Below are 18,028 nucleotides of genomic sequence, written 5' to 3'. Positions count from 1 at the left end.
CTTGGGTGCCTGAATGTCCATGTAGGTGTCTAATACCCCAGATGCAGTCTCTCCGTCTCTCCCATTGTCAGGCACAGGGTGACTCACGTCCCCTTCCTCACTTTCCATTTGGTCATGTCATTTCTAAACTGCCTTCCTTCCCTATTCCCCACCCATGCATATGGATTTATTTTTCCCCAATGACCACGTCTTCCCCTTCTTCGAAATCATTTGCAGAAAGCTAACGTCAACTTGGTTTAATTAAAGCCCCTGCATGTTTATCATGTCTTTAAATCATTTCCTTCAAGCAATCTTCATATGAAGTTATCACTTTGTCAAAACATGATCCAAAACCATAGCTCAGGGCACAGTGGGAAGCACACAAAAGGAGTAGCTTGGAAAGTTTGGGTGAGCTGTTTGCTAGAAGCTGCCGAGCCCACCCCTCCAAGACCTTTATTTCCCCCTGCGGCAGCTGTCATCTGATCCCACGCTTTGGCTTTCAATAGGGCTCTCTGAGGATGCCAGATGTTGGGAACAAAGGTCTAAAAATAATCTTTCCAAATAATCTTCCCATCTATCATTCAAGGAGAGCATGTGCTTTGTGTGAACATGTGAGCTGAGAACCTGATCTAACTTTGAGTAAAGAAGTTCAACAGCAGCTCCTGGCTTCTGCTTGTGGGCTCCTTTCCTCCCCCCCCGCTTTCCCTTCCCAGAAGCTGCGCAGCGAAAAGCGGCTCTCACCAGCGATCAGCCCTCGCTCTCCCTCCCTCCCCGTCTCCCTCCCTCCTTGCCAAGACTCTGAATCGTCTGGATCCTGAAAGCCGGGCTCCTTATTTGATCTCTCCTTGGGAAAATGGATTCCAGGGTGCTGTCAGAGATGCATTTCTGTAAAAAGATCTTCACTGCAGCCTTGTGTGTCTTAGTTTTGCTGCCAGATTCGGGCTGTGCAAGGAATCTCTGGAAGCGTGCTCTACATCTGAAAATGACGGAGAAATACGATGTGAGTAAACGGCAGTGGGGTGATTTGGGGGGAGCTGGGTCTACTCACCGTGAAAGGGGAGTTTTCTTTACATGTGTGTATCATTTTAGAATAAGAAATATTTGAATCTGCAGGCTGTCTCTTTATAAAAGGGTTGCATTAAGTTTCCCAGGCTGTACGAAACTTTTGCCACCTAGCTGCTGCAATGGGAAACTTGTAAAGCACGCTTGGAACAGTGAGAAGACGTTGGTACGGCAGCCGTCACTGCTTTTCCTAGAAACTTCATAGGGCAGCAAGGGAAGTCTGAATGGGGAGAAGGGGAATGCAAAACCTGTATGTCTGGGGATAGATTTAGTGAAAAGAAGATAACGTGATTTATTGCTTAGAGCAGGGCGGAGGGTTCCCTGCCCAGTTCCTCCACTGCCTTTTGGGGTAACTTTGGGTAAATATCTCCAGCTCCTAGTGATAACATGTACTAGAGGGATGGTGGCATTGCCTAGCGTTTTGTAAATCGCTGGAGCACAGAGACCTCCAGATCCACAGTGTGAGAGTAACGTGCCGATCACCTTAACAGGCGTAAGGAGCCGATCAGAGAAATCCATTCCCATGGCTGTGCCTTGCCTGGCACGTTCACTGGGAGCAGAGCTCCCTTCTGCTGCCCGCACCCTGGCAGCCGCTCAGTGGCACCCTCTGTCCCTGCCCACTTTTGGCAGAGTTGCATGGGGTACTGAGCGCGACCGCCGTTTCCAAATCTGCAATGGTTCTTAGAGCAGTAGTGCTGGAATTGAAACTGAAGCAGCAACAAGTTACTGTGAGTGGAGAAAATGATGGTGCTGGGTCTTGTTCTGGTGTGTCTGGGCCAAAAGACGGTTAGAAGTGGCCATGGAGGAAATTGGAAAAAAAAAAAAGGGAAATAATTTGATAGCTTGACGTTCAGGACCTGCTGTTTAGAAAGACAAAAAATTTGAATTTGAAATTTTGACTTACTCTATTAAAGTCCTCTTAGAAGGCAGCACTGACCCAAGGCTTCTGCCCCTTGAATCACTGAGGTGGAAGCCCCAGCCAGTCTGTTTTCTCATGCTCAGGTTTGATTGCATCTTCCAGCCATTGCATGTGCATAAACAGCTCCTTGGTGTCACATGGGGATTCCTCCACCTGTTTTCTGCAGCCACATATAAAAGCTTTTAGTTTAAAAAGGATGCTTTTTTGCCCATGACATCTAGAGTGATGTTTGGGGACAGCTACATTTGGTTTGTGTGACTGCTGACTCAGAAGTGTGACTCGTCTTTTGCCCATGCTGAATGAACTGAAATACGGTGCTCTTGTCTCCTTGAAATTTTGCAGAAAACTTTGTGCTAATATTTGAAGGGCACCCCAGTATTTTACAACAAGAAATTTTCTTCATTGTAGCCTCCCTCGGGACAGGGTATCATCTGGTTTGCACTTTAATTGGAAAACGGTGATGTGAAGAGCTGTGTTTCCTGCTAATTCGCTCACTGTAAGGTGTATTTATTGGCATGTTCTTCTGTCATATTTCAATGCAAAAGTCAAATTCAATAGGAGCTGTGAAGTAAATGACCCAGAGAGATAGGACAGGAGTAGAACAGGAATTTACATGTTGATCTTCAGATAATGTGCTCTGTAGAGGCACAGAGCCTGCTCCCCTGAGGATATATCCTCTTCTTTCAATCTGCAGTTCTTCAAAGGACTGTTTTTTCTGGCGTCTGTGAATCCAGGTGCTACTGATCTGGCAAGCTCAGCTAGAATTGCTCATATTGACAGAAACATCTTATCTAGGGAAAACAGAAAATGCTTTTCTTTTTCCTTCTCCTCAAAGCCTTGTAAGGAGGAAGGCGTCCGCTCTCCATCTTCTTATCCACCAAGACTCTGTTTTGGCAGCCCCTCTTGTTTGTCAGAGAGATGCTTTCTTTTCTACCAAATGCTGTATGTTCCCTACAGTTCGAAAATCAGGGGGTTTGGGTGGAAGAGCTGATTTGTGAGTCACTTGGATAGAGGGATAACAGATGGAGGTGCTTACAACAACATGCAGCCATACAGGAGATGGGCCATAGACGTCCCTGTGGGACCCCCAGAAGGACACAGGCAAGGTCTGTAGGGGGAGGAGGCGGTGAGGGGTAGGGAGTTGACTGAGAGTTATGTTGTCTGAGTCCAAAAAATCTGAGTCTACAGTAGGAGGAATGCATCCACCAAACGGCTGGCCGCAGAATGACGAGCAGGTGTAACGATGAGGAGCTGGCTTGAGGTCTGGCCAGGAGTTTTTCATTAAGGTGTCTGAGGAAGAGTGTTGGTTGGCAAGGAGGGGTCAAGTGGGAACGGAGAAGGGAGAAAGAGGAGAGGGAATGTAGTGAGAAGAAAAAACTGGCAGTCACGGTGGGGTGGAGGAGCTGGGCTTCCAGCTTTTAGCAAATCCATGTATTTTACAACCAGTTTAGTGATTTGCAGCTGGTGTTCTGCAGCCCCTGCACAGTCTGTGGACTGTTCCCAAAGGGCAGAGGGAGGGAGCTACCTGGGAGTGGGCTTCAGTTCATTATTGAGACACCCACATGTCTATTGGGAAAACCTGGGGCAGTCTTGATTTTATTCCAGTGTCAACTGCAACAAGCGTTTTAGAAAAAAATCCAGCCTTCTTTTAAAGATTTCCAGAAATGAAGAATTCCTCACAGCTGCTCTAATGTTCTTCCAACAATTTATTTACCCTCCAGCTAGCTGTCATAAATCAACACTGAGATACCCTGTTGTTGTGGTTTAACCCCAGCCAGCAACTAAGCACCACGCAGCCGCTCACTCCCTCCTCCCCTCCACCCTGGTGGGATGGGGAGGAGAATCGAAAACAAGTAAAAGTCATGGACTGAGATAAGAACAGTTTAATAATTGAAATAAAAAATAAAATATAGTAATAATAATAATAATTGTAATGAAAAGGAAGATAACAAAAAGAGAATGAAATATAACCCAAGAAAGGCAACTGATGCACAATGCAATTGCTCAGCACCCACCGACCGATGCCCAGTTAGTTCCTGAGCAGCGATCCGCCCCTCCCGGCCAACTCCCCCCAGTTTATATACTGGGCATGACATCATATGGAATATCCCTTTGGCCAGTTTGGGTCAGCTGTCCTGGCTGTGTCTCCTCCCAACTTCTTGTGCCCCTCCAGCCTTCTTGCTGGCAGAGCATGAGAAGCTGAAGAATCCTGGACTTAGTATAAACACTACTTAGCAACAGCTAAAAACATCAGTGTGTTATCAACATTATTCTCATACTAAATCCAAACCACAACACTATACCAGCTACTAGGAAGAAAATTAACTCTATCCCAGCCGAAACCGGGACACCTCTTTATCCACCAGATTAGCACACCTCCCATGAGATTTCTGTCCTGCATATGGCTCAGAGTAACGTATGAGCAGAGCAGCCCTCAGCCTCCCCTTTGAAACCTGCATGCACACATGGAAGTCTTGCACTGTATTCCCTGCTTTCCAGCCCTCTAATTGCTATCGTGCATCTTCCTTGAGCCCACCCTCATTTTGCAACAATCTTCCAGTACTGCAGACACCAGAACCAAAACTAGTAATCCAGAGTCAATAGCAGAATATTATTCCTGTTGTTTTGGTCTTATCCTTCAGATTATTTAACCCTCCTTCAGTCTGATATTTGCAGCTTTGATCACCAATGATTTGTGGTTTTCCATGTCTTTGATAGAAATATGGGAGGGCTCTCAATTCCTCCTGACTGTGTATTGTTTCAGAGAAAAGGTGGTGTATGGCTGGTGTTTGGAAATGCCTGCCAGGGGCAGAACTGGTGACCGGGGGCTGGGAATAAACCTCACGCGTGACCTCGGGGGTGGCCATGCAGAATATGAATTAGCAGAGAACTGTGCTTTGACACAAGCCCAGGGTCCAGTTTCAGGCACAAATAATAGAACAGATCTGGGATTTTTTGGAGGCAGGCTGCATCCCACAGTTACTATTGAAAATATGGGTTGAGAGTGAGTGATTGCACTCAGGTTTTTCCTGGTCATCTTTACTGACCTCCAGGGTTCCTCAGCTGAACTCTGAACTTTTCCCCTTACTTTGTTTCTGGATATCTCTAAGGCAGATATTGTCATTAAAATGATTTAATAACTCTCCATGGGAAATGGCAATTTGCCTCCTGCATTGAAAAATATTCTTAAAGGAAGAAATTTTGACTGTTGTCACAATTTGTAAAAATAGTAAATCTGAGCTATTCTTAGAGCCAAACTGTGAATCCTGGGAGAGCTTTTAAAAAGACCTTGTAACCCATACCTGGAGGCATCTTTAACCAGGCTGTTTTGGGAATGAGGGAATCCTGTTTCCCACTGGGATGGTTTATGCATACGTAAACCAGTGGCAATGGTTTTATTAGATCAAATGCGCAAAAAATATTTTTTTGACCATGAGGTTTTGAAAGAAAGGGGTTCAGAGCAATAGGTGAACAGAGAAAATGGGCAGGGAGGTCATGAGGTATGAAGTTATTTGGCTAAAAATGTTATATTGTTCCCAAACGGAAATGTCATTCATTGAGCCAACTGTTCATTGCAATTTTGGCTTCTTGGTTTCTGAATCATCTGTGAAGCAACTGCACTAATTATTTGGGCTTGGGGTTTTTTTTTTTCGTGTATCCATTATTTGCCAGTATTATTTTGGTCACATTTCAGTCTGCAGCTGACATTTCAAATAATAGAACAGTAAACTGTGACCTTCCAGGATGAATGCTCCCTCCAACAAGGAGACCGGTTAAATATTTGGAACTGCATAGGCTTGCTGTTAAATGCTCTCTTATATCCCAAAATTATACTTGGTCCAAGTATTTTGTCTATTTAAAATCCAACAACAACAAAAAGGTTGAACTTGCAATATCTTCAGTTCAAAAGCATGTTACTTCAAAGCTGGAGTGTTTTCAGCTTTAGAGGAATGGAATGATGTGATAGCTTACACCTTGTTTTACACTTTAACATTGAAAACATCATCAAAATTAGGAAATTTTTTTTTTCAAACCTATTTTGTGGTTCAAACAGCCTGTCAGTTCATGGGAAAACAACCTCACGGAAGGGTTTTTGAGCAGTTTCTTGTTCACTGAATGGAAACAACTAAGGAAAAAGCAGAAGAAAATTGTTTATTGATATTGGGAACAGGGCAGGCTGATACTGGGAACAGGGCAGGAGGCTGTCATTTGTGGAAATATTAGGAATTCTCTGTCTCACACACACACACATATTATTTAACCAGTTATAGATATAACCAGGATATGGATTTTCTTTAACGTACACCTTGTAACAGAAATTAAAACTTTTAATCATCCTGACTTTTCTCTATACTTCTACATTGGCTGACACTCAATTGCTGCGCAACCAGGCAGCGGAGAAACTTCGCTGCTCTCCGTTTCCCCCTAGCTATGGCTTAAGGAACAGAGGTCAGCTTTGGTGTAAAAACCACCCCCTTATCAATATGATTCTACGCTATGTACAATATGGAAGTAAAATTTCTCACATCAGTACCACAAACAATGTGCATCGTTATTTCTTTTGGTGTCCCTTGGGATTGCCTTCGTTCTCTACATCAGAAATTATCCCAGGGGAGTGAAGATGATATTGTTTTCACCGTTACGGATAATTGATTGCTGCTCAGTCACATGTAGCAGCAGAGGCCGTGTGGGCCAGTCCCCAGGGCAATGGACCTCCTGGGGCCTCTCCTAGGACATTTTTTTGGACAATACATGTGGGGACATGCTGTTTCGCAAAGGCACACATGCTCCACAGAAGTCGTTGGGAGGTTTCAATGATGAGGATGTAGCAGCATGTAGATAAAGAGGGATATTAGTCTCACCTCAAATTTCTCCATAGCCTGATGGTGAAATTTCCTAGAGACCCCCTCGGGGACAGTTGCCTCATGTTGTTTCTTGGAATAACAACCCCAGTTGTTCATCACGGATTTCATAACACAACAGTGATCGGGCCAAGTATATATAGGACTCTTAAACTCAACAGCCTGCCAGTGAGTGCATGGCAGCGCTCACTTCATACCTCTGGCTAGATGCTGATCTCTTTTAAAAGTGCAAATCCAGAATCCATCTTTTGATTTGATGAGAGCTTATTAATATCTGTTAATAAATCTGAGAACTGATTGCCATTTCTGAGTACTTTATGCTGCTCTGAGGAGCTGAGCTCAAGCCCAGAGATGAGTAGTTTAGCCATAGGTGAGAAAGGAGTGGGCTTGGGTGATTCACCTCTCTGTCGGAGGGAGTTGGCTTCTTGCTAAAATGCTGCCAGCGTGAATAATATCTGAATGCTGCCTCTTATAAATGTTTCTGGTAAAATCTGTGCCTGTTAATCCACTTTAAATCTCCCTTGGTGTGCAAAGAGCAGCTGGGCTCCTTTCTGCTATAGTCAAACACAGCTTCATTTTCTTTGGGACTAAACTGACATCGCCCACACAGATCTCACCCAGATCATCTCGGGTTTTAGAAATGGTCTCTAATTTAATAACTCAGAGCCCCACAGTGGATAAGCTTGAAAGGCTCCCCTATAAATTCTGGTCCAGAAGAAGGTGATGAAGGTAGAAGGAGCCTATTGAAGAGACAGGTGCTACCTGAGACGTTAGTTCCGGGTCCCATTTGGGGATGTAACCTCAAAACAATACCGTGGCATCACTTCCACTGCTTTACTATCAAAGCGTTTTGGTGTGCTTGTCATGAGGATGCCTGGAGTCTTTCTCTCTGTTTCCCAGACAGGTATAAAAGACTTTAAAGGATTTTTTTTTTACCTCCTCATTGTCATTACAATAACCTTAATTATAAAATGAGTTCCACACAATAAATTGGTGGTTTGGTGTTTCCAAAACAGTGTGCTGAGATGATCATATAGCTCTTCAGTGTGCTGAAGACAGGGCTGGGGGAGCTGAACAGTTAATTCTCCTCTCTAATGAATATTTGAAAACCGCTTTGAAAACCCCTCTTCTCTTTCAACTGATGGGATGTTGGGTATTCACCTTATGCCAAACCTTTGTTTCCTTTTCTTTTCTTTGCAAGGATTATGAGTACCCTCTTCATTCTCACAGTTCCCACTACCAGAAGAACGACCGCTGCCCCCCACCGCCCCAGACTTTGCCTGACCGAGCCTGCGAGGTGCCCAGCTGCCGGTCGGATTCAGAGTGTGAAAGGCACAAGCGCTGCTGCTACAATGGGTGCATCTACGCCTGCCTGGAGTCTGTACAGCCACCGCCAGGTAGAGTGGACCCAGCCATCAAACCGGTAGAGAGAAGCACGCAGAAATGATGGTGGTCATCCCCACGTGCATTGGGCCTCGGGTGGGAGGCATGGTTTGAGTGTGAGTTGAGGATAAAGCTTCAGTTCCACACTTCTTATTTCTGGGATGATTGCTGAATCGAAAAATTATCTAAGGCCAGCTGGTGTTGCAAAATTTCCGCCAGCACAAATGGTAGCAATCACTTGAGGCCAGTTCTTTTCCTGGGATTCTATATTGAGGAAAAGAAGTAATCCCAATCTGAATTAGTGCTCACGGAAGCGAGGCAGCCATCTCATCTGATCTGTGCCATGGGAATGGAGGCTGGGAAACAACAGCTGCTTTGGCCTTTATGACACCAGGTTCTCGTGGCCCTGGATAGCATCCATGGCTCTCTTGCCACTGGGACAACAGGAGCGTGAATATAAGCATGTTGCTGAAAACTCAAATCCATCCTTCAGGAGCCTGGCAGCCTCATCACTGGCTGTTAGAGGAAATCTATGACTTTTCCATAACTGTGTGCCCTATGGCTACTCCACCTTGACTCTGTGGTTTCTTGTTTCTGTCTTTTACAGTTTTAGACTGGTTGGTTCAGCCCAAACCCCGCTGGCTGGGAGGAAATGGGTGGCTTTTGGATGGCCCAGAGGAAGTCTTACAAGGTACAGTACGTTTCACTGTCTTCTCTGCGATATCGGTAATTATACAAAGGCACTAAATAATATATTCATCATACACAGGGCTTGCCAGGGATGTTGGGATGCTGGGGCTGCTGGTATTTGTCTGGAGTTTCCGTAGGAATAATGCTGTGTGGTGCTGGGAGCTAATTTCTAGTGCAGTAATTGCTTTTTATGGATGTGGCTTATCAAGCAGAGCACTAGGAATACTCCAGTGAACTGGATTTGTATCCATTCTTGAAGTAAACGGAAACATATCTTTTTTTTTAGAAAAAGGCTTTGTCAGCATACACATATTTTCTGCCAGCTTCCTGATAGACTGTGGGCGGACTTGGATTAGGAGATCTTTTAAGCCAGAGTGGCCTCATCGCACAGATGCCTTGGGCTGGGGCTGTGGCTCTCAGGTCTCAAGGCTGCTTTGAACAAGAGCCCTGGCAAACTGCTGCAGAGTTGTGTCGAGCTGACATGGAGCTGGGAGCATCTAAGCTTGGGGACTGCTGATGAGATTGGGCTGCTCAGGTTAATTCCATAGGGAAAGGTCTTTTAATTTTTTTTTTCCAATACCTCAGATTGAAACAAGGAGGGAGTGGGGAGGTGGGAAGAGAATTTTTCTTCTACGAGACATTCCCAGATGTATGTATGGCTGAAGTTCTTAATTTCTTCATGGAAAGGCTATTCCAGCTTTTGATCAGCTTTAGTCAGACACAGGTAGTGCCAATAAATTACCCTCTTTCGTCTTACACAGATGGTATCAGACTCGACGAACCTTGACTCTCATCTATTATGGAAACTCCTAGTTCTTCAAGAGAAAATTCTGCCTCCAGCTTATTGGAGTTGCACTGCTAGAAATAAGATAAAATTGGTTCCTCCTCATCCATCCTTGTCATGCTTATATTATTTGTTCTTATCTTAACACCTTCATCTCAGCTTGAGGGAGTAATTAGTGAAATAAGAACCGTCAGTCATGGCATGAGAATTACAGCAGAGGTCCTTGAAATTGAAATCCTGGCAAATGAAAGGGTGGAGTGTCCCTGCATAGTCTGTACGTTTAATGGACACAAACACTGCCTGTGAGTCCTGCTTTACTTTCTTATTCTGCTCTGCACTTGCTGGATATCCAGGGTCAAGGTCATTAAAGCCTTCATTTGTAACGTGGGGTGGTACTGCCTTACTCCATAGTGAGTCACATCTGAGGTTTAAATTCATCAGTAGGTTAATGGGTGTGGAGCAAAGAACAAAGCAGCAAACTGCCAGCTTCCTGGCCACGTTTCCCTGATTCCTCACCCAGCCCGAAACACTGGCTGGAACAGACTTATGGCTGCTTGGAGGGAATAGCCGCGTAGAGGGACTACCCATCAGTGCGAGCATGGTGGGCAGCGGTGGTCTGTCTTCACCGCTCTCCAGCCCTCGCACAGACCCTGCACAACAGGCTTTGGGGAGGGTGTCGTTACAGGTAATCGGGCTGACCTGCACTCCCCATATCGGGCTAGACACGTCAGTTTTTGTGTAAGGTGTGAACTGGATCACCTGCTCTGCCAGGCTTCTTTGGAGGTGTTAGCTCCTTGGTACCCTTGCATGGGAAGTAGTCTGAGATCCTGTCTGGGAGAAGATACAGAAGAAGGTGGCCGTGGTGTCATATTTTGGTTACCTGTGGGTGTTAAAGCCATGATTTATGACCTGTAGGCTTCTTTTGCAGCTGAGGCCTGCAGTACCACTGAGGATGGAGATGAGCCTCTGCATTGCCCCACAGGCTACGAATGCCATATCATCAACCCGGGTAACACGGCTGAAGGAATCCCTAACAGGGGCCAGTGCATCAAGCTCCGTGGAAATCCAGGTCAGTTGACTGGAAATCTCCCTTCCTTTCTTGTTCCGTTATGCAAACACCAGTAAGGGATGGTGCACTCTCACTGGCTTTGAAGGAGATCTGGTGGTACATCTGCTCTCATGGGCTTCCTGGGTTTTCTGGCAGCCCGAGGCCCCAAGGCAGTGTGTGACAGCTGAGCTGGGAGACAGTCCCCACTCTGCAGCAATCTCAGGTCTCTAATGCCCTTGATGTTGGCTGAGCTATGTGAAATACCCAAAGCAGAGGACACACTTCTTGTTTGCTCTGTATGCCAGTGTCCTCTGGGATTGTGTAAGCAGAGCAGGTAGTAACCTGCATGTGCCATTATTACGCAGCACAAAAAATAGAAATATTTATATATTGCTACACACTTAACTATGAAATACGAGTTTCAAATTCCAGTGTTGACTTCTGACTTTGCTTTCTGCATCCAAAACATTGTTCCCTTTATTCTGCTGACACATTTGCCCAATAAAGGAACTTATATAGGCCAAGCTATTTTCCAGGAAAGCTCATAACATGTCTAGATATGTGTAACTTCATTGAATAGTGGGATATGTATGTCTGCACTGGGCTACAAATCATCTCAGTGTAGAGACATGAGACATCAGTTTTGCCATTTCATCACTGTAAAAGCCAGGGGAAGCATCGAACCAGATCTCTGAATGGCTTCCATAAAAGACCAAGATTTTTTCCAGGGCTTTTTGACCATCTTTTTTATTCTTTTATAACTTTTTCTTTGGTAACATCCATAGTAACTAATGTAATGTAGAGCTATATGGCTTTTAGACGCGAGGTATTTCTAAGAGCTTAAATAATTATATAAACGGTAAATAGAAGAACCTAGCTGGAACTTGAATTATGTAAAACACTAATAGATGGTCTGAAATTTTACCCAAATTTTCTTTCATTTGAGAAAGTCTGTAATTCCTTGACTCATAGCTACTGAAAAGAACATAACATGCTAGTGGCCAGCAGTTAACCACTCTCAGGGAAAGTGCGTTGTGTCCACATAGTTCAATAATCTAAACAGTTTTATAAGAGGTTTATAGCAGCCTTATCTTCAGCTACAGAGATCGTTTATTTTCCTGTTTGTGAGGTTATTGTTTCCATATCTATAATTTCTCTGTGTTGTACACTGAAGGCCAGAGTTTAACACAAAGAATGAAGGCTGACTGGATATATTCTCATTATATACCTTCTTTTTTAGATGGACGCAACCTGAGGCATAAGTATTACAAGGAGTATTTTGGTAAGCCACTGGCATGAAGCGTTTGCTATTATTAAGCTTTGTAGTTATTGCATTGCTTACAAGGAATTTGCTGCTTATGAAAGGAAGGTTTGTACATAGCAAAAATAGATTCTTTAGCCTCAACCCTCTATGCCTTGGTCAAAAGATCTTATTTTAAGATCTGCAATGCCCTGACTGTGGACTCTTGAGAATCAGTATCTCCAGCTATGACACAATGTGTTAAATGGTGCAGCCTTCTGCCAGGGGTTCCCACCCAAGGGGGGAGAAACACCCAATCCAATAACCTTTCCTTATTTTTAAGTATATTTTTGGAGCTTTGCTCATGGCCCAGGACTCCTTGCAGATGAACACAGAACTCTGTCAAAAGCAAGGTCTTTTGCCAAGAGCTTGTATTGTGGTATGTGATAAGATATGACTGGAGCCCAATGAATCAGTCCCTTGTTGTTGTCTGCAGCCACAAGAGGTGTCAGGTCCCTTGCACAAATTGATAGATATGTGTCTCAAAGAAAGCAGGAGGACCTTCCAGAAGATCTCTTTTCTCGTGGCTTCAAAGCTCCTGGTTTCTGCTAACTCTTGGATCTAGAGGGGGACAGTCACATCAGATCGGAAGTGATATTCAGATATAACTAGACAACATCTTTAATATCATAAGAGTTACGAACAGCCAAGTCTCGCCGGTTCAGCTGATAAAACTGTGAAAGGATTTCCTTTCCTCTGTCCAGCGGGCTATTGCAGCTTTCCCAGAGAAATGCTAAATAATGAGACCACTCGTCGCTGCTCTCCACTTGGATATCGAGTCGTTGACCGCAACTCTTTGAGTGCGACCATCCAGCCAATTCCTTATCCACAGAGTGGTCCATCTGTCAAATCCATGTCTCTCCATTTCAGAGACAAGGATGTCGTGTGGGACAGTGTCAAATGCTTTGCACAAGTCCAGGTCGATGACGTCCGTTGCTCTTCCTTTATCCACCAACACTGTAACCCCATCGTAGAAGGCCACCAAATTTGTCAGGCATGATTTGCCCCTAGTGAAGCCATGTTGGCTGTCACCAACCACCTCCTTGTTTTCTATGTGCATAGTTTCCAGGAGGATCCAGTCCATGATCTTGCCAGGCACAGAGCTGAGACTGACTGGCCTGTAGTTCCCTGGGTCTTCCTTTTTTCCCTTTTTAAAAATGGGGGTTATGTTTCCCCTTTTCCAGTCAGTGGGAACTTCCCTGGACTGCCACGACTTCTCCAATAGGATGGAGAGTGGCTTAGCCACTTCATCTGCCAGTTCCCTCAGGACCCGCGGATGCATCTCATCAGGTCCCATGGACTTGTGCACCTCCAGGTTCCTTAGATGGTCTCGAACCTGATCTTCTACACTAAGTTAGCCACAGACTAACTTAAAATCTAACTTTGCTGATATTGTTTTACAGGGAGCAATTCCAACAATGTGGTCGGCTATGTGAAAAACCAGCAGAAGCATTTAGGCTAATCAAAGGCGTGCCTGGGTAAGTGTCCTGTGAATAAAAGGAAAGCTGGGTGAAAATAATTGGTGCTTAGTATGCAATTATTTAAAGAAATGGTTGTTTGAGGGTGAAATTACCTCTCATCAAAACGCCAGTATAAGAACAGCACCTTAAAACTACGTACTGGTGCACACCTCAGGCTCCATGAAACACCTATGCTGACAAACAGATGGTGCTGCAAAAGTATCCCGAGAACCTGTGGCATTGGAGATTGAGCTCTGCAAACTGTCCGTGGAGAAGTTAATGTCTTTCCCAACTCTTATTCTCCCCCTCCCAGTTTTTATTCTCATTTCACAAGATGCACCTGATTTCTTTGAAGAACTTTTGCCTTGTGGGTGTTTAGAGGTTGGAGTGATTTTCAGAATGAAAAATAAATGCTGCAAAACTTTGTGTGCCTTAAGACTTTAAACTTTCTGTTTAGGGGCTTCTTCTAATGCAGGTATAACTGCTCCTGCAAGACAAATTAAAAAGCTCTTTATTCTTTATTTATTTGCAATCTGACTGATTGCAATAAGGGCCAGTCTTGCAAATACTTAGGCACATGGGTAATTTTGTGGGATGACTTTATGTGTGTGAACAGATGCATTGAACAGTGAGACCCACTCGTGAGTAAACGTACATGTATCTGGCCAGAGCGAAGCCAACTGAAAAAGCTCCAATCGTTTTATCAGGCTTTGAATTAGGCAAGAATGAAAATATTTATTATACCAAAGGTTCTGTCCCAGGATGATTTTGTCAACACTTTCAGCTTCACTTTAAAACTAACTTGAGCTTAACTGGCAGTTACGAAAACAAAGCAGTTGAGTGTGTCTTTTATGTACCTACGTCAGGCTGACTGTTCAGATTACACAGCTACATAAGGACAAGTTCTGTGCAGACATCCCAGGAAGGACAAATATTTTAATTCCTCTTTTTTGTTTGATTTTCACCCAGCTGGACCGCTCTGTTAAGCAGCTGTCAAGGAATGCTTTACCCAACAGTTTTCTGTTTTGGAAGAACTCTGATCCCAAATCTCCACGAGCACATCTCCAGCATTACCCTAATCCCTGCCCATCAGTGATAAGACGACTTCGCTATTCAAGGAACAGGATGAGTCTAGATTTTCAGCCTATTAGGAGGCTGAAAGAAACCACACCGTTCATGAGCTGCCCTTCTACCCGTGAAATGCAAATACCTCCAAGCGGATCCCTGTAAGCCACAGCGCCATTATCAGGCTGCTGGAACAGAGCCTGCCCTTTATGTGCATGTTATGTGACCGATTCAGATTTCATGACCATGAACATAACTCAGTATTATAAAAATGAAGTGACGTCAGAGTTGTACCTAAATACCATATCTAAGTTGCATTAAAATAGGCAAGACTGTAAGACTAAAGGGGCTCTCTGGATCAAATCCAGTGCCTGCCTATCTCAAACAACTACTTTAAATAAGCCTTTTCATAAGCTTAAAGTTCGAAGAAACCTGCAGGTTTCTTCTTTTCCTATTTATACCTAAGGTTCACCAGGTTTGACACCCAAATGCCTAAACCTGAAGTCTTAAGAATTTGACGAACTCTGAGCTAGGAGCAAACCAGGTTTTATAAATATTTTTTTTAAGTTACTTTCCTTTAGCTTCTCAGTCTGGTGAGCTGCAGATCGAGAGCTAATGATGGAATAGATTTCTTTCTACAATATCTAAGCAGACACACACGCATGCCACTCTTTTTAAGTTGTTGTTTTAGCCAGCACAGTTAATACTCACAAAACGTACATCTGCATTTTTGTACCTGCAAAACCTCAACAAGAGGGCTGAAGTCTGGATTATTTGTTGCACATATTAGCAAAGCAAAAGCAGGATAAATTTGTGTGATTAAAAGGATTGTCTGGCAGATGGGCAACTGCTCTTTTGAAGTCCTGTACCTTTATGCTGACTTCCATAAATCCTTAAGGTCAAGTTATTTGTATATTTGGGCCTTACAGCTTCTTTTAGCTGTTTAGCATTATAAAATGGAAAACGCATTTTCTATGAATGTTTTCCTTTTCTGTTGCAGTCCTAAAGGGACAGTTGCATTTGATTTTGGCAGATCTGCCGGAATTGCTAGGCAAAAGAAGCCATGTTTGCTCCCTTGTTCAGCACATGTCCCCATCTGCATGCATAAAATCAGCATTTTAATATGCAGAGTAGTAGCGGTGTATATAAATACCCAATTCACAAATACAAGTGCCTGCTTCCACCCACAAACTATGGGATTTTTTTTCCACTCACCAAATGGTTTAAGCCAAAGCTAAGACGGCTATGAAACACTTGATACTTTGCATATGACATTTGCAGCTGGAGAGATGAAAGATGCCAAACTTCTCTTCTGTTTCCTATCATGAACAGGCACACTCCTCGATGCTTTCCAGAGCAAAGGAACAGATGAAGGGCTCCACATTTTCCTAAATACCTTCATTTGTTGAACTCCATTCACTTCTTTGTGCCTTTGTTCCAAGTCCTAGGTATTAAATGCAACACCATGTTCAGACAGATCTATTTCTAGAATTTTATCGTATACAACTTCATACAATGATATCTTAACTCCTGCTGAGAGACAGGAGTCCATCCATATTTTCTAGTTCCAATCTCAGTTTAGGCCAGAAACTTGCCGCTTTGCCACTGACATTACTTGACAACTTAAAGCAACACAGCTCATAATGAAAGTCTTAATGCGGCCTTGCTCCTAGGTGCTGCTCAGTGAAATGAATTTATTTTTTTCAGCCTTACTTTTTGCAGAAAAATCAAATTCTGATTAAATGAGCAAAGCCATTCAGTGGTTACTGCTAAGCCCCAAAGAGTAAATGCCAAATTGTTCTAATTTAAAATAAAAAATTCAGTGCCTACAAACCTGTGAGGATCTAGTTGAAAAACTTGTGTTGAGCATTAACAAATTCGGAAGATTAAAACTTCAGATCTCAACCTAATCTTGCAAAGCATCCAAAAATATGCTTGAGTGGACACATTCAGTTTGGTGGCTGCTTTTTTGTAGCTACAAAAGCACATACCTGACCACCTTGCTGGATGGGATGGTAAAGATATTTTCTACTTGCAAAAGGAATTTTAAAAAAAGAAGATTGACAAATTAATAATTTGTTGATGAATTTCTGTTTACTGGGTGTTATCAAAGACATCACCCTTCCTCATGGTGCTATAATGCTTGGGGTTTTTTTCAAGTTAATTCTTTTCAATTTATTAATTGTCAAACTCAGAAACAAAAGCCACTGAAGAGACTTGTCTAAATGCTGTGTTTTCAACACGGACATCCATCACACGTTGAAACGAAAACACAGACCAAACGAGTTGTCCTCAGCTTGTCTTCTCTCCAAAGACAAAGGGCTTAACGACAGCCCTGTGAAGCACAGTAGGAAATCACTAATGTAGGTTGGTTTTAATGTTTCCATGTACACTTTAAAGCATGTTTGGTGCTATAATAAACTTTACGTGTATCACTGTGTGCAAGCGATGCTCCTGGCCTTCCAGATCCTCGCGCGCTGCCGGCACTGCCAGTGGAGCTGCTCTGCCCTGCAGCAGCCGAGGATCTGCGGCAGCCCCAGGCAGACCCTTCCCGGTTTGTGCCCCTGGTGCTTAGACGTGTACAGGTTCTGCCACTTTGGTGCTCAATAAAAAGTGACCGGTCTATTTTTCAACTCTGCCTAGTTTCAGTTGTGTGTTCTTGACATATGCTTGGCTTTGAATTATGAAAAAAAGGACAAATCTTTTAAATTGTAGCTGTTGGGAGAGCTCAGAAAACAGAGGCACAAGGAAACAAACGTCTTTTTGTCCACTGGAAGGGAGGTGACAGACCCCCAAAACACATCTACCACCAGTGTCCCCTTTCAGAGGGGCCACCTTTGTGCGTCAGACGCTCGCTCAGTTCTTGGCGCCTTCATTTCTATTGCCCAAAGAGGAGCTGATGGGCAGTACTGTGAAGAGGATAGTGATGGTGACCCAAGTAGAAGGTGACCCTTTTATTTGACCAGGCATTTTCCTTGTTGATTCAGAGCTGTTGTTCGCTGCCGGGTGGGTTTCAGCTGCCAGCTCAGGCGGTTTGCGCTGCCCAAGCAGCTGCTCGGACAGCTTTGCAGGAGGCCAAGGCTTGCTCAAAGAGTGGAAAAGTAAACCAAGTCAGAGGCCAGCGTTGGGCTGGTGCCCGCTGCAGGATAGCAGAGCTGAAAGAGGAGCCTGGCGCTGAGAGGTTGGGCTGCTGAGCACTGCGCTTCCAGGAGCAGGCAAGACTTTGCCATCCCACCAGCTCCACCTACACCGGTCTTGCTCTACCTGCTCGTCCGGAGTGGGCCTTCTGCATTGCTTCCCTTCTGCCCTGAAACCGTAACAGAGGAGTCACAGAGAGAGAAGCTGCCTGTAATTTAGCCAAGGAGGGAATAGCAGTGGCTTTCATTGCTTTGGAAAAGTTTTCTGTGGGTTTTGAGAAGATGCCAGCTAGCACTAGGTGTTAGGGTAGCTCTTCAGTCTGGTGGTGAAGTTATCCT

General features: G+C 44.1%; 1 protein-coding gene across 1 annotated transcript; it reads left to right on the top strand.

Annotated features, from left to right (window-relative positions):
* Positions 1-702: 702 nt before the first annotated feature.
* WFDC1 (WAP four-disulfide core domain 1) lies at positions 703-17,190 on the top strand. Its single transcript, XM_050904230.1, has 7 exons — positions 703-979; positions 8,024-8,219; positions 8,813-8,896; positions 10,608-10,748; positions 11,968-12,009; positions 13,431-13,505; positions 14,457-17,190. The coding sequence occupies exons 1-6, from the start codon at positions 833-835 to the stop codon at positions 13,487-13,489; spliced, it is 669 nt and encodes a 222-aa protein (XP_050760187.1). The 5' UTR covers positions 703-832; the 3' UTR covers positions 13,490-13,505; positions 14,457-17,190.
* The last annotated feature ends 838 nt before the right edge of the window (positions 17,191-18,028 follow it).

The sequence above is a fragment of the Gymnogyps californianus genome, chromosome 12 (genome assembly GCF_018139145.2).
Source record: "Gymnogyps californianus isolate 813 chromosome 12, ASM1813914v2, whole genome shotgun sequence".
Lineage (NCBI taxonomy): Eukaryota > Metazoa > Chordata > Aves > Accipitriformes > Cathartidae > Gymnogyps > Gymnogyps californianus.
The sequence above is the reverse complement of the archived record's forward strand: the minus strand, read 5'-3'. Positions and strand labels throughout refer to the sequence as shown.

Excerpts from the sequence above, each read along its gene's own strand:
- WFDC1 (XM_050904230.1), top strand. The coding sequence starts at position 833 with ATGGATTCCAGGGTGCTGTCAGAGATGCATTTCTGTAAAAAGATCTTC. Across the intron at positions 980-8,023 it reads AAATGACGGAGAAATACGAT|GATTATGAGTACCCTCTTCA; the intron begins GTGAGTAAACGG and ends TTTCTTTGCAAG. Across the intron at positions 8,897-10,607 it reads CCCAGAGGAAGTCTTACAAG|CTGAGGCCTGCAGTACCACT; the intron begins GTACAGTACGTT and ends CTTCTTTTGCAG.